Source organism: Mytilus edulis, chromosome 4 (assembly GCF_963676685.1).
Source record: "Mytilus edulis chromosome 4, xbMytEdul2.2, whole genome shotgun sequence".
Classification (NCBI taxonomy): domain Eukaryota; kingdom Metazoa; phylum Mollusca; class Bivalvia; order Mytilida; family Mytilidae; genus Mytilus; species Mytilus edulis.
This window is the reverse complement of record NC_092347.1, coordinates 11,752,645-11,780,560: the sequence shown is the minus strand read 5'-3', so window position 1 is coordinate 11,780,560 and position 27,916 is coordinate 11,752,645. Positions and strand designations below refer to the sequence as shown.

General features: G+C 33.7%; 3 protein-coding genes across 4 annotated transcripts in view; 1 reads left to right on the top strand and 2 right to left on the bottom strand.

Moving 5' to 3' along the window:
- The window catches only part of LOC139518974 (uncharacterized), a 34,572-nt gene extending 31,012 nt beyond the window's left edge, over positions 1-3,560 (bottom strand). Inside the window, exon 1 of the mRNA XM_071310680.1 lies at positions 1,318-3,560. The gene's annotated coding sequence lies outside the window, so the exon portion shown is untranslated. The remainder of the gene's footprint in view (positions 1-1,317) is intronic.
- The window catches only part of LOC139518975 (transient receptor potential cation channel subfamily M member 8-like), a 110,684-nt gene that overhangs the window by 50,566 nt on the left and 32,202 nt on the right, over positions 1-27,916 (top strand). The window lies entirely within an intron of this gene.
- Positions 634-27,565, bottom strand: LOC139518598 (synapse-associated protein 1-like). Its single transcript, XM_071310075.1, has 8 exons — positions 27,465-27,565; positions 13,599-13,745; positions 11,643-11,782; positions 9,325-9,413; positions 5,682-5,723; positions 1,632-1,736; positions 1,318-1,453; positions 634-733 (listed from the first exon to the last, which is right to left on the bottom strand). The coding sequence occupies exons 2-8, from the start codon at positions 13,737-13,739 to the stop codon at positions 634-636; spliced, it is 753 nt and encodes a 250-aa protein (XP_071166176.1). The 5' UTR covers positions 13,740-13,745; positions 27,465-27,565.

Genomic DNA, 27,916 nt, shown 5'->3' with positions numbered 1-27,916 from the left:
TTAATTTGATTTTTGGAAATATACCACTTGTGACGGAACAACAATAATAACTCTTATGAGCACTGCTGAATTATTTTGTTGTTCGGTCACTCGTACAATATTTTCAATTATTAACTTACAAATTAATTCAATTGTAAAAATGACCAACATCTTAATCACTTTCATGGCTGAAGACCTGTTAGTAAATTCATTTATTTTGAAGAGTTAGTCGTCATGTAAACTTTGCCACAAATCATTCATGAACTTAGTAGAGTCCAAAGACATGAAAGAGTACATGGATAAAATTGAATGCTGTCTAGTATTATGTAAAACTAAGTCTTCAGCCATGTCCAGTTTAAAGATTGAAACAGTTACTTGTACTTAACCAAATGATCAAATCAAAAGCCATAGTTGAATAGTTACATAAAAAATGTTTAGTATTTAACTTTCCTTGATCTTTTTTTTTTTTCAGTAAGAAAAGTTCTTTTTCATCAATCTTTCCATTCAATATGAATTAAAAAGAATCATTCAATACAATTTAAATGCTGTAAACATATATATGTATTGTTTGCATTCTTTGATCAAATGATTTGAAGTATTCACAACTGTTTCCTCTGTTTCTCTCAAGTAAAACATGCTAAAAGTTAACTTTGATCAAAATGTTATAAAAGCATAAATACTCATTCCAATCTGCTCCCAAGAACTTCTCAAAGATCTCAAGAATGGCTCAAGATTAACCATCTTCACTGTAAACCTACATGTATATATGATTATGCTATAGTTTATGATCAATTTGGTACAATATGCTTGGTAAAATATACCTGCTCTTTATGCTGACTGAAGCAAACTTAAACATGCATCATCCAAACTAGAAGTCAGACAGAAGATGTCAGTTTGTCTGACCGAATGTCAGATACAGGTTTCTGGAATTTCCCAAGACTGAGAGGAATCAAATGATAAAAATCGAATCAAAATCAGAACGATAAAAATTTGCAATGCCCCACAATATGACATTTTTCGGGCAGTGTTCTCCCCAGATATTTCATTTAGCATCCTTGTAAACAGGGACATTTGAAATATAGTACCATCTTGTTTCTAAAAAATATAGCATCACATCCATAACATAATCTATAAGAAAACCAATTCAGATAGCATCACATTCAAGAAATATAGCATCACATTACCATGATGCAAAAGGCCCTGGGGAGAACACTGTCGGCCTGTTTAATATTGAAAACAGTAACAGATACAAAACATAGAGAGCAGCCACTGCCTGACTAAGGGGTCATATAAAAACCTTACGAGTTAACATAATTTGTAATAAAATTATTTGCTTACACTGCATCATCAGCTTTACAAAATACATCAATCATGTTCTTGTGCAAACTATCATGGTATACAAGGACAGGCCATTTCATTTTACTTGGAATTCCAGGTAGTCTTGACCACATAATGGTTCTATCTGTCTCCAATTCTGGAAAAGATTTAGTATTAGTTTAAATGCAAATTACATTCAATATCAAACGACTATGATGCAAGTTTTCTCAATTCATTTGTAAGGCAAAACTTCATGGAAAAGTTATTATTCTTTAATATCAAAAGCAAGGCCAAAAAAAATAATACCCTTGTTTCCTGCTAACCAACCCACAAACTTTTGGATTGGAATGTATCGCTGACAAACTCATTTTCTGACGGACTACTAAGAATTTCTTCCTCAACCTTGGGTTTTAAATGGATATCTAATAGAGGGGTTTGCTCTGTCAAGATTTTCCAATAAAATGTAAATATTGCATGCATTCAAGAATGGTGTTTCATGTGATACAATTTCATACTGATATTTCTATTGTATATATTCTTAATGTTTTATAATTCAAAGAATTTCTGCCTATGGTTACACGTATATATAAACCTGGTCTTAAAATTTAAGGTCTAAATATTGGAATTATGTAATTTCAACTGATAAGTATCAAACAAAAAAAACTTCATGAAAATAATATGTGTAATTATAACTAGAGGCTCTAATAAAGAGCCTGTGTCACTCACTTTGGCATATGTGAATTAAACAAAGGAAGCAGACAGTTCATGACAAAATTGTGTTTAGGTGATTGTGATGTGTTTGTACATCTTCCTTTACTGAACATTCTTGCTGCTCACAATTATCTATAATGAACTTGTCCCTGTGGTTTCAGTGGAAAATGTTAGTAAAAATTTACAAATTTTATGAAAATTGTTGAAAATTGTTAAAAATTGATTATAAAGGACAATAACTTCTTAGGGGGTCAATTGACCATTTTGGCCATTTTGACTTATTTTTGAGTCTTAAATTGCTGTACATTATTGCTGTTTACAGTTTATCTCTATCTATAATAATATTCAAGATAATAACCCAAAACAGTAAAATTTCCTTAAAATTACCAATTTAGGGGCAGCAACCTAACAACCAGTTGTCCGATTCATCTACAAATTTCAGGGCAGATAGATTTTGACCAGATAAACAATTTTACCCCTTGTCAGATTTGCTCTAAATGCTTTGGTTTTTGAGTTATAAGCCAAAAACTGCATTTTACCCCTATGTTCTATTTTTAGCCGTAGCGGCCATCTTGGTTGGTTTGCCCGGTCACAAAACACAATTTTTAAACTAGATAGCCTAATAATGATTCTGGCTATGTTTGGTAAAATTTGCCCCGGTAGTTTCAGAGGAGAAGATTTTTGTAAAAGTTAGTTAACTAAGATTTACGAAAAATGGATAAAAATTGACTAAAAAGGGCAATAACTCCTAAAGGGGTCAACTGACCATTTTGGTCCTGTTGACTTATTTGTAAATCTTACTTTGATGAACATTTTTGCTGTTTACAGTTTATCTCTATCCATAATAATATTCAAGATAATATCCAACAAGAGTGCACACGCTGAAATGTCTCGCCTTCTATACTAATCATTGATGTTATGTTGATAGTCCTAAGTATAAAGCTAAGCTTTATAACAATTGTCACATAAACTTAACATTAACCAAGATAACTAAACATAGACCAATGAACCTTGAAAATGAGGTCAAGGTCAGATGAACCATGCCAGGCAGACATGTACAGCTAACAATGCTTCTATACAACATATATAGTTGACCGATTACTTATAGTTTAAGAAAAATAGACCAAAACACAAAATCTTAACACTGTGCAATGAACCGTGAAAATGAGGTCACGGTCAAATAAAACCTGTGCGACTAACATAAAGATCATAAAATATTTCCATACACCAAATACAGTTGACCTATGGCATATAGTATTAGATAAAAAGACCAAAACTCAAAAACTTAACTTTGACCACTGAACCATGAAAATGAGGTCAAGGTCACATGACATCTGCCCGTTAGACATGTACACCTTACAATCGTTCAATACAACAAATATAGTAGACCTATTGCATATAGTATGAAAAAAACAGACCAAAACACAAAAATTTAACTTTGACCACTGAACCATGAAAATGAGTTCAAGGTCACATGACATCTGCCAGTTGGAGATGTACACCTTACAGTCCTTCCATACACTGAATATACTAGCCCTATTGCTTATAGTATCTGAGATATGGACTTGACCACCAAAACTTAACCTTGTTCACTGATCCATGAAATGAGGTCGAGGTCAAGTGAAAACTGTCTGACAGACATGAGGACCTTGCAAGGTACGCACATATCAAATATAGTTATCCTATTACTTATAATAAGAGAGAATTCAACATTACAAAAAATTTGAACTTTTTTTTCAAGTGGTCACTGAACCATGAAAATGAGGTCAAGGACATTGGACATGTGACTGACGGAAACTTCGTAACATGAGGCATCTCTATACAAAGTATGAAGCATCCAGGTCTTCCACCTTCTAAAATATAAAGCTTTTAAGAAGTTAGCTAACACCGCCGCCGCCGGATCACTATCCCTATGTCGAGCTTTCTGCAACAAAAGTTGCAGGCTCGACAAAAACAGCAAAATTTCCTTAAAATTACCAATTCAGGGGCAGCAACCCAACAACGGGTTGTCTGATTCATCTTAAAATTTCAGGGCAGATAGATCTTGACCAGATAAACAATTTTACCCCTTGTCAGATTTGCTCTAAATGCTTTGGTTTTTGAGTAATAACCAAAAACTGCATTTAACCTCCATGTTCTATTTTTAGCTGTGGCAGCCATCTTGGTTGATTGGCCGGGTCAAAAAACACAAATTTTAAACTAGATACATCAATGATGATTGTGGACAAGTCGATTAATTTGGCCTGGTAGTTTCAGAGGAGAAGATTTTTGTAAAAGATCATGGAGATTTACGAAAAATGGTTAAAAATTGACTATAAAGGGCAATAACTCCTAAAGGGGTCAACTGACCATTTTGGTCATGTTGACTTATTTGTAAATCTTACTTTGCTGAACATTATTGCTGTTTACAGTTTATCTCCATCTATAATAATATTCAAGATAATAACCAAAAACAGCAAAATTTCCTTAAAATTACCAATTTAGGGGCAGCAACTCAACAATGGGTTGTCTGATTCATCTACAAATTTCAGGGCAGATAGATCTTGACCTGATTAACAATTTTGCCCCCATGTCAGATTTGCTCTAAATGCTTTGGTTTTTGAGTTATAAGCCAAAAACTGCATTTTACCCCTATGTTCTATTTTTAGCCATGGCGGCCATCTTGGTTTGTTGGCCGGGTCAAAAAACACAAATTTTAAACTAGATACATCAATGATGATTGTGGCCAAGTTTTGTTAAATTTGGCCCAGTAGTTTCAGAGAAGATTTTTGTAAAAGTTAACGACAGACGCCGGACGCCAAGTGATGAGAAAAGCTCACTTGGCCCGAACGGTCAGCTAATAAAATTTGATATTATTATCATAACTTACGTGAAATAAAAAACAGTCTGGCGGTAAGGGTTGTTCGACTGAACCTAATCTTTTGTGCCAAAATTGTGTTTTTTACTATATAAAAGCAGGCCCTGTTGGTCACAATGATTCCCCTATATGACCTCGTAAAAGGTTTTGAAAGATATATACAAATTTGTAAGGGTTCCGCGGAACCCAGTGTCTGGCCTACTTTTGATGTCTATATTTTCAGTGTGATAGGTGAATGCACATAGTGAATGCAATGTTGAGTCCATTTATACGTAAAAAACAGAAAAACAGAAATAAATACTTAAGTCCATTTATAAGTAAAATACGGGAAAAAATATTTTTTTTTTTACTAAATTTACTTCTGGATACTATCTTGTGATCATAAACAAGCTTCTGTCCAAGTTTGGTAGAAATCCAGGATAGTTTAAGAAAGTTAATAAAATTTCAAAAACTTTAACCACAGAGTGAATATTTGTGGACGCTGCCGCCGACAGAATGTAGGATCCCTATGTCTCGCTTTTTTGACAAAAGTCGAAGGCTCGACAAAAACATTACTATTTATATCAAGCATGTTACTGGAATCACAGGATTATTTTATTACACCTTAAAACACATCCTAAGATTTATAATAACTTGAACAGAAACTTTATATCATAACCATAGATTAAGTATTCATAACCATATTAATTTTTTTATGAATACTATGTTTTTTTGTAAATTTGTAGCAGATGTTGCAAAACCAAAAACAGTAATCATCTTGCAGTATTTACAGCCAATTGTATAATATCCATTTTATCTGACGCCATACTTTACAAACCTTTTTCCTGATTATCATCTGATCTACTTCCCAATGACGAACCTGCGATAACAAAGAAAGAATTTAATACAGGCCAACATTTTACTTAGACTTTTCCTGAAATAAATTTTTGGGAGGTTGACAAATTGTTATTTATTATTGTATGAAAAACTGCTATGAAATACATTCACATCACTACTACAATCATTCCATAAATTACTTTGGGAGTTTAATAAAAAAAAAAAAAAACAATTTTTGCATTCTTGGGGAAAATATTTCATTGATCATCATGGAAGTTGGAAGTTTTAAAAGCCTAGTACATGTGTGTCACTACAGATCTTAACATAACAGCATCATTATATATTTGTACCAAAGAATTTTAAAAATTAGCAGTAATCTATATACATGAGAAGAAAAGTTTTTATGCACAATTTCACATATTTGATATCACAATTCTGATTTTTTAATTATGTTTATTCTTCTGTTTGTTGCTGGAAATAGATAAATTCCAACTGGGGTATTTTATCATAAATATTTGAAATCATATTTATAATTTAACATTACATTTTGTTGCTCTGACTCCCAGGGTTCGACATTAAAGGTAGCCTGATTGCCCAGGACAAAAAAAAAGTCGTCATGGGCAAGTAAAAGCTGAAGTGTACTTGTCCAATGGACAAGTGAAAAATAAAAGTAATTAACAGTGAAATACTGAATAAAGTCTTAATGTTAATTCTCCTTAAAATCAATAATGCGCAATATCAATCAACTTGACCGTATCGAAAATTCAAAGTATTGTTTAGTATTTTCCCTTTGTTATTAAGTGCCAGTCTTTGTAAGAATCAGGCAATTTAGATAAAAATCAAAACATGATCAGAAAAAACCCACCGAGTTAATCATGCTATTTAATGCTAACCATCATCCTGAGGTAAAAATAATTGGTCTTTCGTTTGTGTGTGTCTGGTAATATCAAATAACTTCGTTAGAAAATTGGTTAGAATGATAGCAAATTACAGAGTTATCTCCCCTTATTCATTAATTTCTAGTGCATATCAACCAAATTGTATCTTCTATTACCAGAATAGGAAACAGAAATGAATGTTTTTTTTGTGCATAACTACATTTTATGAACTGAAATCAATGTCAAATTGGGTGGGGTTTTTTGGTCATGTTTTCAGCACTGCCTGATTCTTAGGAAGACTGGCACTTAATATAAACATTATAAAGATATTGTCCAATCAGAGTATGATTATTCAATGACACATTCATTAATGATTATGAACCAATCGAATTAGACCTTGCTATTTTAGGAACATTAATTAGTTGAGCATATTTCATCAGAGCGGATATTTACCTGATGACAGTAAACCCAGAACAAAGACGGATATGTGAACTTCTAGTAAAATTAAGTTTCAACAGTTCTTTCCTCATTATTAGTACTTTAAAATACTCATGCTGAATGTAGAATAATGAAATACATGTAAATTATTTTTTTATTTTTTTTTGGAAAATTCGAGGACATCATTTAATAAAATGAGGGTCACACCTGTGCACATGCACACACTTGTAGTAGTTCCACAAACAGTATTCTGTTGGTTTTTTACCAACAAATCTTTTAAACATTTTTTAAAATTGTCGTCTTCAATACATTTTTGCTAACATCATGAACATTATGAAAATTTAAGCATGTTGAGAAAAGTACTTCAGCAATTCCCTTTGCTATACATTTGTATTTACCTGATTTATAATTTTATATCAACAAATAGCTGTTTAAAATTTATGTAGTAAGTTATATTTGGACAAGTGCTTTGTTCTATCGGACAAGTAAGTTTTCATGGGCACTTGCCCGAAGCGCAAGTTGTTAGAAAAGTTAATGTCGAACCCTGACTCCATATAAACATGAAGGCTACAGCAGGTTAAAACAAGTAATACTGTGTTTGCAAGCAAGACACAAAAGTCACCAAAAACCAGCAATATGGTTGCTCTCAGCCAAAATCTGAAGCTGCCATGAAATTCGGAAAGCCATGTTTATCAAACAAATCAATTTTCATTCAAATCCGTAAATTTTCATATTTAGGCAGGAAAACCAGTCACTATGGCAACCAGCCACGTATTGTTCCCCCCCTTTTTGTGCATAATATTATTAAGTATGTTAAACTCTACCAGTGTACTAATTTTCAAGTTTCTGAGATATAGCAATGTCCTATTTATTGACCTTTCCCCCTTTTCCGTCAATTTTTTTTGTTACATGCACCCCTCCTGGGCAAGTCCAAACTACTAATTAAGTTTCATTTTAATCCCTTCAGCCATTTTCGAGTTTTTATGTTCAGAGGAAGAATAATAACTAGAATTGCCATTGCGAGCAATAGCTGATGTAAGAAATCCATATACCAAATTTCATTGAAATCGGAGCATGTTGAAATTTTGACGTGTTTTGGTGGCCATTTTGAAATTTTTTAAAACTTTAGATTTTCCAAACATCCTACCAAGTTTCAAAGTGAATGCAGACTACACGAATGAATTTTATTTTTACAGGACATTCTGTCTGGTAAGCATCCTAGCTTTACCAGACCGAATGAAATTTTACCAGACCAATTGTTTTTACATCTAATTGTATATTATCCGACAAAAAATAACAAACATATGACTTTGTTGTGTCCTACTCCTCCCAAAAAATGCAGAAAAACAAAATGATGTAACAAGAGGGTATATTGTTATGAAAGTTGTGCACAATTGCTTGAATGCATTTAAGTGAAGAGTAATGTCCCATTTTATTGGATTTTGACAATGTTTGTAAACTAAACATAATTTAGAGTTTCTGTATAAAATATTATTTCCTGTTTCTTTTTTATTTTTTCATATATCTTTTGGTTTTCAATTCTAGCATTTATATTTCATAGCTGAATTTTGTGATCTGCTTGGATTTTTATTCATTTATTGTAATTAATCGCCAAACCCGGAATTATCCTTATCCCTTCCCAGAATCTGATCCAGTTTTATTTACCTTTCCGGTTGTGCAAATGATAGCAGCCATTGTTGTTTTGGACAGTAAGATATGTTTTTACCCAGATTTACACATTACTGGTTGGCGATTTTCGGCATAAAGCTAGCAGTTGAACAAAATAAACATCGCTGTGATGAATAATAAAGATGAAAATGAATTTGAGATCGTTTGGCAATTTTGCTAGAATGTTAGAAAAATCCATGAAAAAAAACACCGGACATTCGGACCGGAATTCAACAAAATTTTACCAGATCCATTATTCACCGTATTTGTCCGACGTATTTCGTGTAGTCTGGAATGGCCTGCACAACTCGTAGATCTCGATTGGACAAGTTCATGCATAAAGAACAGAGGAAAAAAATAATGAGAAACGAAACAAAAATAATAAGTCTCCCAACGAACTTCATTCGGGAGACTTAATAAACAAAAAGAATAAGAAACCGAACAAAAACAGTAAGTCATGGCCACTTCATGATCAGGCACTTAATAATAAGAAACCGAACAAAAACAATAAGTCCCCCAACTTCGTGGTCGGGGACTTGATAAAAAGAAACGAAGCAAAAACAAAAGTTGCAAAACTTTGTTTTGGTGACTTAACTATAAACTTGTATATGGAAGACCAATGTCTTAATATTATAAAAGTAACCACAAAAAAATATATACCCTCTTGTGCTAATGTTGTCAGTTGGTTAGGTTGTTTTATCAGCGAGACTCTGTAAAAGTAATTTCTCCAGAAAACATCTTCTTTAACTCTGTAAAAAAGATATAATTAAATAATGTGAATTCATTTCTATTTGTTGGTGACAAGATTCATGGTCCTCCTGACAAAATTCAGTTTTCCCTTTAATCTCTTTGAAACAATTGGTTTCTGTTAATACAATATTGATAACGCTGTAATCATATTTCAATTCATATTTTTTATTTTTTTTTTTTTAAATTTGTTGACACTCGAGATATTACCTTTCTATTTTCATATCTGAAATTTTTATGAAAATAGCCGGTGTTTTTATCATAAATATGTTTTACGAATTGTACAGTTTTACACCAGTCATGATCAGCTGTCTTTACTTTTTCGTCTTACTTCCAGTCATTCTAAAAGCTCGTACAGTCCGCAAGATTTTGTATATCGATGTTTCCGAACTAGATTATTTAAATTGGAATCCGGGAAATGACCGACATAAAAAATAAAACAAAAAATAGATCAAAAAGACTAAATCTTGTTTTGATTATACATGTTTGTAAATCGATTAAATTTCTATTCTGGTAAATAATGGATTTCGATCAAGAGCATCAGAAATAACAGACAATACTTTCAATCATTCCACATCAAATTTAATCATGAATGGATTTTCCCACGGTCGGTCAGAAAGGTCACCTGTGTTTACTGTTTATACGATATTTCCCGCCAAATAAAAATCTTGTGCATTGGACAAAATCGATCTTTAATATCTTTTTATATTGGCATTCAATATTATTGTGAGTGAAGTCAAATTAAAGTTCAACCACGTGCACTCGCTGTTGATCACGAATATGTGTATCATGGAATTGTCTTTACACGGCAAATATTTTTTTAGATTGCTGTAAATAAAATATATAAAATACAAGTTTCCAAGTTTACATGGATTGTCCGTAAATGAATATTATGCAATTAAGTTCAGGATTTCGGGATCTGTGAATTCTTTTTTCGAGATGTCGGGAAATTAGGATTTTAATTTATTTAAATTCGGGACCTTCAGACTTCGTGTTTTTAAAGCCGGGATTTCGAGAACTGGACCCCTCCTACCCCCACCAAATGCAGCTCCATTATATTGATTTAGCATAATGAACAAACACGGAAATATTAAAATAAACTGTATATGCCCGGGAAGAATCAATATCTTCTTCTAGTTTTATTATTTGCGTTCCGTATTTTAGTTATACATCTCCAACTTTCGGACAATATTTGTTTGCAGTAAAAAGTAAAAACTACGAAGAATTATCAAGCTACTAATAAGGGAGCTACTATTTGATTTTTATGGGGGGCTAGGATGAAAAATTTTGTCCTGCATTTTTTTTTAGCTGTAATCTCTGTCCTGCCTTTTTATTTTTCACTCTGTTCGGTCCTGCCTTTTTTTTACCTAAATTGTCATCCTGACTTTTTTTTTTGCAAGTGTCTCATCCTGCCTTTTTTTTTTTTACTCAAAACTCCTGTCCTGCCTATTTTTTTCAAATTTCATCCTAGCCCCCCCCCCCCCATAAAAATCAAATGGTAGCTCCCTAATATACAATTAAGTATTGCTCACTGTAATTATTTTTATCTCATAACTGACCCAACGCAGACTGAATATTAAATACAAATTATAGAAATATTTTGCATGTGACCGCGTCAAACTAAAACGTATGCAGCATCACTTGAGACAGCATTCTGCTAAACAATGGATTTACGTGGAAAATAAATCAGTAAAACAAAAATAACCTTCAGCTTCAAGAAATAGGAATACATGTAAAAATAAAATATGTTTAAAATTTTATGCAAACAAATAAGAAAAAGATACACAAAAAAACTACGAAAAGGAACATAAAATAAAAAATAATTTTGAGGAACAAAGAAAATAAATAGCAGTTGAAATATAAAAAAATATAATTAAAAAAAAATAGGCTATTTTTATTAAAACAAAGTTCTCTCCAGTAATTCACCTGTAAAAATATTTTATGTCAAATACGATGTAGAACTAATATAATCAATAAAGTGACTAAGATTAAAATTACAGGTAACCTGTTTCTGAAATCAGTAAACCGTAATTCTAGCAGCACGGATTAAGATGAAAGGACAAATGTATTACCATTCACACCTGGATCTGTTGATTAATGACCATACTACCTACCATAAAAATGTCCGATTATTCATATCCAACTAGACGGATTAAGGCATCCATAAAAATAAGTCCCTACCCGTACTGTATGTGGATAAACATTTAAATTGTACGATGAAATAAACTTACTGTTTGGGAACAAGTTCAAATCTCATTTTCCGTAAATTAGGATCTTCCTGTGATGTTGCCATAGCAACTGGAAAGGAAGCATCAAAGTCAAACTGAAACTGGACACCAGCAGGGGGATTTCTCACAAAGTTTCTTTTGTCCTACAATAAAACAAGAACAGAAGACTGATTCATCAAAAAAAATGTTCAGCTAGCTTTTTAAGAATACATGGAAAATATTCTAAAAGACAACAATCCACAACTTCAATAGAATCGTAATAAAAATTAGAAAAACAGACTGATATGAAAAAGAAATATCAAAAGTTTATGTTGAGCCTCCTTGTACATTTACATTTATTATAAATCATTGTTGAGGGCCAAACAATAACCTGTACACGAGTTCTACTACACCATACCTGCAATTTTTTTTTATGAATTTTAATCAGATTTAGGTTTAAAAACATCGGAGACAAACAAATCAACACATCAATACTTGTTAAGAAAGATAATTAAAAATATTTCTTTGAAAAACTGTCAAGACAGTTGAAGACACCATACATGTACAAAATGAACATGCAGACATGCATTGACTCGTAATCTTTACTTCTATAAAAATAGCATGTTTCAGCTAAAGAAATTCCAAAAAACTATGTGCAGCATGTATTGTGGATATATTGTAAATGAGAGTCATTATCTATTTAATTTAAACAAGCATTCTGAGCGTATAAAAAACAATACATAGTCCCCTACAAGCTGGGGCGCAGCTTGATATGACGGCAAAGGTCGAATCCTAAACAGTTGGGGCAAGTATGGACTCTTTGTCAGACTAATATTTAAAAACAACACATGAATCATCAAAAATCTGTAATCAAATCAATATCTATAAGCAACATGAAAAAAAGTTCTTAAAACTGATTATGTGCGTGAATATTCCAAGTCCAAGGACCCATAACTCTGCAAAATATCAGACCAGAACCAAAATGGAACTTGATAGGTAACTGGTCATGATGAAATTATATACTGAATATCAAATCAATGTCTTCAAGCATCACGAAAAAAAAGTGCAGAAAACCGATTATTTGCGTGAATTTTTAAGGTCCAAGGACCATAACTCTGCCAATAAATCATCCGACCTGAACAAAATTTGAACTTGATCTGTAACTGGTCATGATAAAACTATATAGGAAATATCAAATCAATATCTTCAAGCACGATGAAAAAAAGACTTTCGTCTGTGGCGACATAACATTTTTTTGCAATTTCTGAATTTAAGGTAATTAGATCAATAATATTGCTTATACCAGCACAACTTTTTGACACTGGAATTATTATGGCAGTAAAAGAATAAGATCATAGAGAAACACACACACAAGCAATAACAATGTTTAATGAACTTCTGTGAATATCTATCTGATTATTTAAAATCTATCTAATCATATCACATGCATCCTTTTAATATTTATATTAGGAAAAGTATAGATTATCATTGGAGATCTTTATAACCATACATTGATATGCTTGCGTTAAGATTGAAATTAGATATATAGAGTTGACCGCTGATAATCTGTTTATACCTGGTTTGTATTTTTGCAATGCAACATCAGTGATGATGGCATTTACATGTATCCAACTTATGATGTCAAACAACAATGATTTTTCATATCAGCATACTGAAATAATCATGACTTTAACATCGAAGAAAAAAGCCTAAACTAATGACAAGGCCTAAATTTTTTTTACCTGTTTCCGCCTACCCTACGGACCTTAATTTTTGTGCCTGCCTTAAAGTTTTTTTGCCAATTTTTTTACAAGTACTATTTAAGTCTGTATATGTCTTCAACACAAACCAGTCAAAAACTTTTGAAAAAATAAAAAAGTTTGCCTACATGTACCTTGCAACCCTAGTTTTTTAGAGCATGTTAGAGGAAACAGAGGTATTTTTTTCTTGGTCCAATTAAAGATAAGAAGTAACACATACTGTAGACAATGCAAGGATTTGTTTTTTCATAGTCTCCTCTTCATTATAACCAACCCAGGGTGGTACAGCTGTTTTGGATCTCTTGCCTTGTTCCTTCTTCTCTGTAGCAAACTTCTCCTGTTCCTTTGCAAAATCTCCCATGATGGTCTACAACACAGAATTTGTAAATACATATATATGTATCGGTGTATGTTTATTTTGCATCATTGTAAGTACATGTTCTGAGTATTACATAATTACCTTATGTACATATAAAGATAAAGGATGTGGTATGATTGTCAATTAGACAGTCATCCACCGAAGTCAAAATTACAATTGATTTATCATCTACAATGGGAAACCCCCATACCGTAATCCAAGCTTTGTAAAAGGCCCCAAAATAAAATAAATTGTGAAACTATTCATAAGAGACGATAAACAGCCATTTTTAATAAAAACGCAAAACAAATAACAATTAAAACAAAAAGACAACAAAAACTATTGGACTTCAGGCTCCTGACTTGGGACAGGCACATAAAGTGTGTGGTGGGGGTGCATGTTTGTGAGCGCTCAACAACTACAATGCCGACGACAGCATCATACCATAACAGGGGCCGAAATTAGCGCTGGTCCGGGACCAGTAGATTTTGTCAGCTGGTGGTCCGGCGGACCAGTTGAAAGGAGTAAGTTCGGTAAGTGCCATATTTGGCCCCAATTATAAAGTTCATGGTTACAAGACAATAATTGTTTTAAGTTGCCTTAAAGACATGTGAAAAAGTTAAACAGAGCTGTTTTTGTCAAAGTTTAATTCTAACACAACAATTTTTACATTCCAAAACGGTCAAGATAAGGGATTTTGGTGAAATTTGACAAAATCAGCGGGATTTCAACCAAATAAAGGACCAGGAAACATAGAGCGCAGGTGTCGACAAGCTTAATATTCAAATAAGACATGTTAAATGTCTTCACAAACATTATTTTAAAAGATCTTTGTTGTCGAAGTATGCGCTCTATGTTTCCTGTCAAATAATCTTTGGAAATTTACCCATTTTCATTGATTTTTTCGTGAAAAATCAATATGATTACAACTTGTGACGTCATAATGAAACGCAGAAACGTAAAATTTTAAACAAAATGGCTTATATCCTATCTTGTCAATGTATTAGCTATAATTTATCGTGATATTGGTCAATAAATCCGAATTCGAAATTTACGCTAAAAAAGTGGGCCATTTTAGGGCCTTATTGAACATACTCCTTTGTCGATAAAAATCTCTGATTGCATCGCAATGTCAGTTTGTTTACAAAACAAATTACCTGAGAAATCAATTACGCGGTATTGGTACTGGGGGTATTACAATTGATCAAATTCATCAATATCTCGAGTGAGCGTCCTCATAACAACAAAAAAATGTGAAAATTATTGGAAGCGGTTAAACCGCCGAAAAAAAAAATTAAAATATAATGAAAAAGAAAAGGAGGATAGAAATAAAGTATAATATGACATTTGACAAAAGAAAATAAAAATATCAAAAGTCCTGGGAAAGATCGTCAATGCCTCAATAATATCGTCGATCGCAATGTTATGAATAGTACAACATGTGCAAAATCTGCAGTGACAAACCTGGATAAAAAAAGTATTTTTGTAACTTGATCTTAAGTTTTAAATTAGATTCTGTACTAGTACTTGCTCATGCAAATTCTGAGCAACATAAAAAAAAAGCTACAAGAATAAAGGAGAGGAAAGGCAGGGAAAATCATTTAAACTTTGAATAAAAAAAAATCAGAAAAGCTGGTGCCACTGACTTTGTGATATTGAGTTATTCTTTAGTTACATTTCCAGCACATTCTGCTAATGCAGAACCTTAAGGGACTTTTCAAGATCAAAATTGTGTTCAAGTTTTTTTTTCGGATTTATTATTGATTATGTTTGACACTGAAGATATAGGATCATTTGATACACTGCCAGCTGGAACATTTCTGGACAGAGCTCCAGACAACCGAGCTTGGTACCCTATGGTCGTCGTGAAGTTAGTGATGATGTTGAAGACACTATTAACATTTTTACAGTTATTGATCCTAATCTTTATAAAGAATATCATTAACTTGATCAGAATCAGGATCAAAATTTCTTTGATAAATGTATAATGTTATGTAACTAGACCAGCAGTATGCAAATAAAAGTAAGCATCTGTAATTTATTTTGGAGTTTGTCAAATTTATGTCATTTTTGCAGGACCAGTAGAATTTTCAGTGCACTGGTCCGGCTGGCCAGTACACAAAAAAGCTTAAATTCGACCCCGGCATAATATGACCGCAATTTTTTGCAGTCATATAAAACAGTGGCCTTATTGTGTGACAGCCAGAATTGAATGAATCCAAAATTTGAGTGACAAAGGAGTTTAGTGGTGAAATTTATGACACAATATCCTTTATGATGTTCATACCAGACTTGTATGAATCCAAAATTTAAGTGACCCAGCAGTTTACTGGAAAAATTTATGTGACACAATATCCATTTTTTTTGTGTGACCACCAAACTTGTATGAATCCAAAATTTAAGTGACCCAGCAGTTTACTGGTAAAATTTATGTGACACAAAATATCCATTTTTTATGTGACCACCAGACTTTTATGAATCCAAATTTTAAGTGACACAATAACCATTTATTGTGTGACCACCAGACTATTTAAGTGATGCAGCAGTTTAGTGGGAAAAAAATTTGGGACACAGTATCTATTTATTGTATGACCACCAGACTTGTATGAATCCAAAATTTAAGTGGCCCAACAGTAAAATTTAAGTGACATGATTCCATTTTTTAAAATGAATGTGACCACCAGATCTGTATGAATCCAAAATTGAAATTCTCTTCACTGGTTAAATTTATCTGTAACAATATCCTTTTACTAGGTGACCACAAGATTTAAGTGACTCATATGATATCCTCGATATTTTCTTGAAATATAAATATTCCCAACAATCTTACAGCTTTTACATTAATGCTAGCATGACAAATCTGTTTGTATCAATGTTTGCTCAAGCATTGCAAATAAGATAGGCGGGGCTTCAGCTTTTATACACCATACTTCAATTTTATTTGACGTTACGTTTGAGGTTAAGGACACTAAATTTTAAAACATCACATGAGAAATATTCTCACATGTTTCCTTACCTGTAAATATACAATACAGGCAGGATTCTATTTTGTCAAAATCATCTCCCCAGTTCATTTTCACAATTGTAGAAATGGAAGCCAAAAATATTTTTTTTCTCTTAAATATGCATTTTCATCATCCAACTTAAAAGACTGTTGTCAAGTACTGTTAGTAAAAACAAGAACTATCTTTAAAAAAGATATCTGACATATTTAAATTTGAGTACCGGTATATGTTTAAAACTATCATTTCGATAACCTTCAGAAGCACAATGACTTAATGATGCAGGACCTCTTTAATAAAATCTCCATCTGAATGTAACTACAAGAAATTCTTTACCAAGTCTGGTTATATTAAGACAATAATATATAAGAATATTGTGATGACACCTAAAAAATTTGTCAAAAATCCAGTGCAAATAACAAGAAACAAATATACATTTACTACTGTTTACATTAAACTTAATTCATGTTTAACAAAGCTAGAAACTTTTGGTAGTATAAGTAGTATCTTTCTGTTTACATTCACCAAAACCCCTCGGAAATCTCCCATGCGTAGGTGCGTTCTAAAAGTCATGTACAGTGAACCCTGAATAAACCGGACACCTGTCTAAACCAAACTTGTTCTGAAGACCAATCATATCACATTTTATGCATTGTGAACCTGATTAAACCGAATACCTGCCAAAACCGAACAAAATCTGAAGTCCCGAAGAGGTTCGGTTTAGACAGGTTTCACTGTACGTTCGTACAACAAAGTTTACATTAAAAATTATATAATTGTCCTGAATAAACAGCTGTCATGGATGCAAAGAGCTATTGGAGAAAAAAATATTTTAATAAAAATATAAATCTTTGTAAGATCTAGTTCAAATATTTATAGTTTTTAACTTGCTTTCCATCACGATATAATTTTCGAGACGTTTTTTCAAACACAACCAAATCACTCACCATGACAGCATTTAGTCCAATCACAGAAAGGATTTTCGAGCATGCGTATTCTGTTGCCATAGTTAAGCGTCCTTAAGTTCAAAGGGCACAAACTGAAACTATACCGACTACGTCGGAAAAATAGCTATTTGAACACACCTACTCTGATTTTGTGATTCATTAGATAGGTATTTTATTTGACCCATATACTTCATCATTTAGTACTGTGATTTTTTTATGTTATAAAGTAAACCCCGTAGCTTTGCTATATAAAAATGATAGAATATGAAGCGATATGATGTATCAAATACTCTTGCTTTGTACGTTTTGAAGACAAAATATTCATCTCAAACACATCCAAACATAAAAAGGTGCACTCAATTTTCTCTTTCGATACCCATTTTTTAAAATATTTTCTTTAGTCACATAATGGAAGGGTAGACACGGATATAACTGAACTTATAGAATGATATGTTCTACATCCGTGGTAATTTTTAAAAACGGGAGGTTATGCATTTTCTTTATCCAACTTGATAGATACCCATGTCGTCGACTTAATATCTAATTGTTCTGCTTAACTATGTAATAGATAAATTAAAAACTTATGCAAATGTTTTTTGGTTTTTTTTTTAAATAAAACACTTTGTATTTGAGAAGAAAACTTATTTTAAGTTTCTATTAACTTTTTAATGAGCTTCGATTCTTTTTTATTCTATTTCAACCGGGTTTTCGCCTTAATATTTCGTCAATGAAAGAAAAATAGAAGCCCCGCCTATCTTAATTGCCATGCATGAGCATGAGCAAACATTGATACAAAAAAAAAAAAAAAAAAAAAAAAAAGAGCCAAACAAAAATTTGTCTTGCTAGCATTAATGTAAAAGCTGTAAGGTAATTTGAATTCATGGCGAAACTCCTAGGCCTTTTTTGTGTTTCCAATTACAGAGTAACATAGAGGATGGCAGGGTTCGACACTAACGGTAGTCCGGTAGTCCGGTGCCCCCCTAAAATCTAGGAGGACTACTAAAACATGGTTAATCAGTAGTCCTGTGGACCACCTGGAAATTTGTATATGGTCTGGCTATTTCAATGCTAAAAATTGGCATAAAAGTCCTCCCAATTATGTTTACATTATTCAAAGACAGTGATGGCATTTGGAAGAACGTAAATTTTATATTGTTATTGTATGTATGTATGTATGTACGTAGATCCCTCCGTTTACGGAGCACCCCTCGAGAGCTGCGAGGGTACAGTGGAATCCGTGTACACTCCCTATCGGGATTAATGGAGATGTGTCACTAACGTATTTACAATGTTCAATATTTACAAGGACAATCCCCACCCAACACCAGGGAGTGTTAGGACACCGGGCAGAGTCTGTTATTATGAAAGCACTCTTGAGATCCAGATTTCTGATCAGAATCTTCACAGTGTTTGTAACACATGGGATTTTCATAGCCTGGGGTCCTGGCTAATCTTGTCAGTATACGACGCGCAGCTAGATTGGGCCGGATCCCAGGCTAGGGATTTTCAATGTAAAATGAAAATGTCTGATAACCAAAATGTGAAGAAACTGGAATAAAAGGTCAAATAACTCCACCTAACAAGGCCTTAGAAACTGTCTCAGATTGCAGATTTTGCATTTCATTTTTCAAAATTTTCTGATGGTAAAAGTTCAGGAGTAATAAAATTTATTCACTGAATGTCAACTTTGGAAATTAGTATGGCGTTCATTATCACTGGACTAGTATATATTTGTTTAGGGGCCAGCTGAAGGACGCCTCCGGGTGCGGGAATTTCTCGCTACATTGAAGACCTGTTGGTGACCCTCTGCTGTTGTTTTTTATTTGGGCGGGTTGTTGTCTCTTTGACACATTCCCCATTTCCATTCTCAATTTTATTTAATCTATCTGAAAAAAAAACAAAATATTTTCAAAACTCAAATGAACATTTGTGTGCTTTTGAGGTGCTCAGATGACAGGAAATTGCATCTTATTTCGAAAAAAATTCTTGGGGGGGCATGCCCCCAAACCCCCCTAGCTAGTTCGGGCCGTGTTGCGGCCCTCACTGGTGATAGAGGTGGACTACCAGGACTACCCAAAATTTTTCCTTGGTAGTCCTGTGGACTACATTACCTCTAATGTTAGTGTCAAACCCTGGGATGGTCGGTATGTCAATTTTTTTTGCTTGCCGAAATCCTGAATTTTTTCCCTTTTTTTCAAATTTTGTTGTTTTTGGCTTGAAAAAGGTTTTTCCACCTTCATTTTACCACGATCAGAATTTTTTATAGCATAAAACTTGGTTAGTCCTTATAGTAAAAGACAACATTGAATGTTTGATGAAATTTGGGTGATAACACAAGGTAGGGTCAGTCTGGTAACCGTAAACACATTTTTTGGGGCCTCAGGACTAAACAGCTTTACAAACCCCAGAAATCAACCTGATCAAAAAAAAAAATAGAAAGTGCACAACTTCATTCCCTGCAGAACAATCTGTGCAAGTTTGTTAAATTTTGTCAAGGCATTAAGGAGGACGAGCAGATAAGAGAAGTGTGATGACGACGCAAGTGAACCCATTATGTAGCCCTGCTTAAGCAGCAGGCGTCAAAAGTATCATCTCTTTAGAAATCAAATAAAACAATTTAGACATTGGTAAAACATCTCAATCGAAAGAGTGTAATTTCCATTGTTGAGTCTAGTCTGATGTTAACGTATATAATTATCAGACTGACAGAGATCACGATAAAATTGCCCTCTCAGGAGTGACATAACTTATCTACAAGTGAAATTATCGGAAATATGAATGTTCATTCATGTCCAACAATTAATATAATCAAACTATAGCTGGACTTATGGTCATAGCTCTAACCTTAACGCTAACCAAACCCTTACTCTGTGTATAACCAATACATTTTATAGTGATGGCAGAAACAATGTACAAATGTAGATAAGAATATTGAACTGAAATGCTAAATGATTGTTAACTTACCCTTTATTCACGACTGAAATCACAACCAACATAGATCAAAAATAAAATAAATAACAAAACATTGAAAAAGAAAGAACAAACTAAAAACAGAAAAAGATGAGCAGGGAAAAAATATATAAAAGCTTTAAGCAATAGTTGTGCAAGAAAATGAAAAAAAACTGTCAAAAAAATGTGTTTTTCCATTACAAATAATTCAAATAATCAAAAAAAGATAACTACTTAAGCTCTCAACATAAACCTGTAAATTTCGAAATTATTCATCTGGCATAAAATCAAAAAAACTCTTAACTGATGAAAAGAAAAAAATGCAATGTAAGGAAAACCATTAACTGAAAATTCTAATATATCAAAACGCAAGTCTGTACAAAATGCTGCCGCTTGGCTAAACTCAAAATCAGAATAAAAAGCTATGAAAGAACAAGGAAAATGATTCAAAAATAAAGATGCCATCAACGTCTTTAGTCTCCTTGGTAGCCTATAAAAAAAGAAAAGATAAACGCAAAATGAAAAGACAGAAGGATGATGAATAAATAAGAAAATAAAAAAAAAACAAAAAAAAACAGACAGTTTATTCCTATGAACAAGGATTCATTAAAGTCCTTCAGTCTATTCCAACGTATGAAATACAGTGTACATCTCAATAGTGAAAAGAACAGCAATTCCTGTAATCAGCATAAGCAGAACAAGAACAGTCATATCCATGTTATCCTCCATCTTGAACTAGAAGTCAATGCATGTCACATAGCTTATGGTATATTTTTGTGTTTATGCAGATCTTTGAAAAAGTTAGCCATCACATAAAAACTTGGACCATGTCATAGGCTGATTTGTAGTTCATCAAAGGAAAAAAAAATGGTTTACCCCAAAACCACCAGGTCAACTGACAGACCATCATTTCTTTTAACAAATAAAAACAAGAGTGCACACGCTGAAATGTCTCGCCTTCTATACTAATCATTGATATTATGTTGATAGTCCTTAGTATAAAGCTAAGCTTTATAACAACTGTCACATAAACTTAACATTAACCAAGATAACTAAACATAGACCAATGAACCTTGAAAATGAGGTCAAGGTCAGATGAACCATGCCAGGCAGACATGTACAGCTAACAATGCTTCTATACAACATATATAGTTGACTTATTACTTATAGTTTAAGAAAAATAGACCAAAACACAAAAACTTAACACTGTGCAATGAACCGTGAAAATGAGGTCACGATCAAATAAAACCTGTGCGACTGACATAAAGATCATAAAATATTTCCATACACCAAATATAGTTGACCTATGGCATATAGTATTAGATAAAAAGACCAAAACTCAAAAACTTAACTTTGACCACTGAACCATGAAAATGAGGTCAAGGTCACATGACATCTGCCCACTAGACATGTACACCTTACAATAGTTCCATACAACAAATATAGTAGACCTATTGCATATAGTATGAGAAAAACAGACCAAAACACAAAAATTTAACTTTGACCACTGAACCATGAAAATGAGGTCAAGGTCACATGACATCTGCCCGCTAGACATGTACACCTTACAATCGTTCCATACAACAAATATAGTAGACCTATTGCATACAGTATGAGAAAAACAGACCAAAACACAAAAATTTAACTTTGACCACTGAACCACGAAAATGAGGTCAAGGTCACATGACATCTGCCCGCTAGACATGTACACCTTACAATCGTTCCATACAACAAATATAGTAGACCTATTGCATATAGTATGAGAAAAACAGACCAAAACACAAAAATTTAACTATAACCACTGAACCATGAAAATTAGGTCAAGGTCAGATGACACCTGCCAGTTGGACATGTACACCTTACAGTCCTTCCATACACTGAATATACTAGCCCTATTGCTTATAGTATCTGAGATAGGGACTTGACCACCAAAACTTAACCTTGTTCACTGATCCATGAAATGAGGTCGAGGTCAAGTGAAAACTGTCTGACAGACATGTGAACCTTGCAAGGTACGCACATATCAAATATAGTTATCCTATTACTTATAATAAGAGAGAATTCAACATTACAAAAAATTTGAACTTTTTTTTCAAGTGGTCACTGAACCATGAAAATGAGGTCAAGGACATTGGACATGTGACTGACGGAAACTTCGTAACATGAGGCATCTATATACAAAGTATGAAGCATCCAGGTCTTCCACCTTCTAAAATATAAAGCTTTTAAGAAGTTAGCTAACGCCGCCGCCGTAGCCGCCGTAGCCGCCGCCGCCGGATCACTATCCCTATGTCGAGCTTTCTGCAACAAAAGTTGCAGGCTCGACAAAAAAATCATTACTGGGCCAGGACCAATTATAGCCAAGTTTTTTTGGTAATGCATAACAAAAACTGAGCCAATAAATAGTACATACATACATTCATAATAAACTGTTAACACAGAGATATGTCTTGCCTTTTTGTAATTTTAATAATTAATGCAAATTTTGAAATTAAAATAGTAATACTTTAACATGTAAGTTATGCAAGTATTCAAAGTCAATGAACCATGACTGAAGGTACATGGCTAAACAATCTCCATGGAAATGAGATGTGCCAATTCTAATACAACTGCATACCAAATACCATAATGCATTGACTTATCATAAGTCGTTCCTTTTAAACAAACCTAAACACAAACATTAACTTGTAAACTATGTAAAAGTGTCAAAGTCAATGAATCATGATGAGGGGGTGGGGCTATATAATCTCCATGGAAACGTGATTTGCAAATGTCAATAAATTTGCATACCAAATATCATTGACTTAACATTAGCTGTTCATCTTGAACTGACCTAACCACGAACTAATACATGTAAACTAAGCAAACATTTCCAAGTCAATAAACCCTGACTGAGGGGGCAGGGCCAAATATTCTCCATGGAAATGAGATATGCCAATGCTTATACACCTGCATACTAAATATCATTGACCTACCACTAGTGGTTCCCCATAAACTGATCTAATCACAAACTAATACATGTAAAGTAAGCAAACCATTCAAAGTCAATAGACCATGACTGAGGGGGCGGAGCCAAATAATCTCCATGGCAATGAGATGTGGCAATGGTAATACATCTGCATACCAATTATCATGGACATACCACTAGTGGTTCCCCATAAAACTGAGCTAATCACAAACTAATACATTGTTGACACTGTTGCCAACGCCAGAAACGGCATACCTATGTCTCGCTTTTTGACTCCGTCAAGGCGAGACAAAAATGTGTCAAATAACCAACAGTAAAACCTTCACCTTTACTTAACTGAATGTCTGGTCCAGTCACATATACAGTCCTGTCTACCCATAATGTGGTTTATCAGTATTTTCAATTATTATCATCAGTATTTTAAGAATTCTGTCAGTACAAACACCGGTGAGTGTCACAAATATGCAAGGAGGTCTGGGCGCATATGCCCCCCCCCCCCCCCCCCTGGGAAAATTTTGAAAAATTAGATGCCATTTCCTGCATTCTGACAGCAATTTGGGTCATATTTTAAAGATGGAAAACAACCTTCTTGGTACAAATTTTAAAAGGATTCCTTCACCTAATCCTATCACCTATTACATTTTTGAGAATATTTGACTTTTTTTATAATGTTATAATTTTCATCAACCCCATCGGCCATGCTGATTTTAATATTCAATGTCAGAAGCCCGATCATTGAAACGATGGCACACTAATTCAGGATCAAAATCAGATTTTTTTCCAGATTCGCCCATCTCCGTAGATTGTTTAATACAATCTGTAAAGCGTATTTTGACATAAAATTCCGTGAAAAATATGGACAAATCGTACAAGTAATCACCTCTGCATATACATGTACACCTTGGGCTTGGGAATGACTTGGACTTTTACATTGAGGGAAGTCTGTTTACTACAGCAATATTTGTCATATATTTCAGGTAGGTGTCCTTAAAATAATGGGACTTTTGACAATATTTATTGTTACCCGTCAAATATCTTCTTATGTAAAAATAGGAAATGTGGTACATGTATGATTCAATAAGACAGCTATCCACCAAAATTCAAAAGAACAAAATGTCTGTTCCACTACAGCTTCCTGTCAAATTAATGTGACTTTTGTCCACCAACAAATGGCAACTAAATTACATGTACATGTATATCTGTTGGGTGTCAAATATTTTCCTATGTACATTAAAATACAGCAGCTATTTGTACAAAAATGAGCATGTATTGATCAAAATGTGACTTTTGATGATGCATCTAACTATGTCACTTATTATAAAGTGTCCACAATAATGTGACTATTGTCCTGTAACTATGTGACACTTGTGAGAATAGCAGCAAAATTAATTTAGCATGAAAGTTCCAAAATTAGCTGAAATACACAACACTAGGAGTGTCACAATACACTATTTTTCGTTGATTTGCTTCGTACGTACATGTATATGCAGATTATCTTTATATTATGTCACACATTTTTATCGGTACACACTGGAATATTAAACATGAGGAAATGTAAATTATGTCAAGACCCATGTTAGACAACTGGAAATGACAAAATTTCTGTCTTGTGATATTTGATAGACAACTTAACACATTCTTACCGTAATCTAATGCCTATAGTGAATTTGTAATTCATACGAGAACATCAGAATTGAATGATAAATACAAAACATTGCTGAATCATGCAGTTGATGGTAAGAGTGAAACAGAAGAATGTGGTTATTGTTAAAATTGGTGTAATCAAAGGAATATCCATGTTCCAAACTGTATGAATAAAGTCTGTAATAATCCGAATCAAAGATTAATAACAGAAAACCAGCTGGTACATCATTCAAAATAGAAGCCATGGCCATGCTTCAGAAAAAAATGTGACAAGTCACATGGTCAGTAACTTCCTGTTTTATGTCCATAATTTATGGGCCATCCTATGAAAATAATGTAATGTTTTGCATCAGCAGTGTTTGCCCTAGGCTATTTTAGAATAGTGGTCCTGCTACGCATAAATTTCGGCTGCCATGCTTTGATCAGAGCCACTAGGCTTCCCGCTCAGTGAAAAACTATCCGCTGTGTAAATTTATTATTGGTATAAATTGTAAACGAGAAGTGACAAAACACAACAGGTAATCACACATGTTCTGAATCTCAACCAACTGATAATTGGCAAGACATTGTGTGCTGGACATTTACAACCTCGTTTATAGTCTGGTGTTTCAGTTTAAATGATAAATTAACAGAGTTCGCGAAAACTTTTTTTGATCCGTCAGTCTTAGGACTGACAAAGCAAGATTATATACCGGTCCTACAAAATCTGTCAGTTTTATCCTGAAATAAAATCAGTAACTTATTTCAACGGAAATTAACTTTATTTATTATATAAGGTTCCAACGCCGATCGTTTGCCAGGAACAACTCCTTGAATCAAGCCGCTTGAACAAATTTGATAGGCCACATGTGACTTGCCGCCTTGGTCAGTAGTTTGTTTATAATAAAAATCGGAAACCTGTTACGGAAATTACCGACAGGTACATCTGATGACCAATGAAAAAACGGTCCATCTGATAACCGATGTAAAAACGTGCCGACATAGGCACTGCAACGGCCGTTTTTGCATCGATCATCGAGACCGTCGCAAGTGGACAACATACTGGTCCCAGCCTCATTTTGGCGGTCAGGACGGACGATTTTCGCGAACTCTGAATTAAATAGGTCAGGTCCCACATATCTTTCCACATCAACAACCTTCTCCTGGACACCGGAGGTTTGACATTGAGATTTAAGTTAATCATAAAAAAAAAAGACGCGAAAATTATCTTCTGAAAAAATTTAATCAGAAATAGGTGAAAAAATTTTAGTGCAATAGTTTTCACGACACGCTTCAAATTCACCATGGACCCCACCAGACATCAAAAATTTTCTAGGGAAAACACGGATCAGAAATAATAAATGTAATGGTCTAAACCAGGGCTCACGCTACAGGGCGACTAGAGCGAAGATGTGGCTTTTCCTCTCGTCACTTCCATTTCTCTAGCTCTCTGACCAGTAATGCCCTCATGTTACACATTTGTAATTGGAAGGGAGTGTATCTAAATTTTTTTTTACGAAACAAATGCCTGTGCTGTGTAAATGGCGGCCTTTATTTTAAGATTGGTTGAAAACTGGACGAACAAATATATAGTTGGTTTTGTGGCATTATGAAGTGGGGCGAACATTTAAAAAGTTTCAAAGCCATTTTAGGCGAAACATATTAGACGATTATGCCTTGAACTCGTTTTATTGCTGGAAAATTAACAAAATAGACTTCGATTTTGGAACAAATAGTCATTGGACTAATCTTTCTTCAATCTGTGGGTAAATGTTATGTGATTTTGAGTCAACCCCCCCCCCCCTTTTTGAAGTTAAATGGTTGCTCCCTAACGCCTGTGTTGAGGGTGAAAAAACGCGGAAAATTGTTTGCGTTAATAATAAGTTCTATTTAAAGGATCAGGGTACCACAAAGGAAATTATACCTACGTGTACATGTTATTTGAACTGCTTGATGGTAAAGTCACACAGTACACACAAAAAAATACATGCATTAAACTCTTCAATTTCAAAAAAAATTATAATGTTAAATCCGTTGATCTGTACGTCCAAGACGTCAAAATCGAAATCTGCACAGTATTGGAGAGCGGATACAAATTCGTCGTTCTCTTCAAACAATAAAAAACCACGTGGAATTTCTTCGGACGGCATTGGAAATGTTGGGATATTAATTTCCTGCCTTTTGTCACATGACCTAAGGAAGGAAGTGTCACATAACGATAAAATAATGAAATACTTACCTATTCAAGAAATCTATATTCCACTGTTAAGTGTTTCATCAAGGACTGGTGATGAAATGCATCAGAAACGGTGCTCTGGAATGCTCTGCAGACGGTAACTGTTTTCGCGCTATTTTCCCTGCGCATGCGTCAGATAAAGCATTGCGGACCACGTAAATTTCCGAGGAGTTACGAGTAAAAAACACACGAGTTCCGGCCGGCGGGTTTTTCAAAAGTGTAAGAGAGATAACTCAAACATATCACACAAGGACGTCCATTTAATGGATAAAACTTGTCCAAACAAAATTATGTGACCTTTCACAAAGGAATTTTTGTGTCATAAAACACCTTAATTTTGCTAAATTTCTAATTTTTTTATGTGACAGTCACATAAAAGGGAATGGTCACATAAATAACATTTGTACACAAATAAGGTCACATAACATGCATTTTGCAAACACGGACGGACGGAC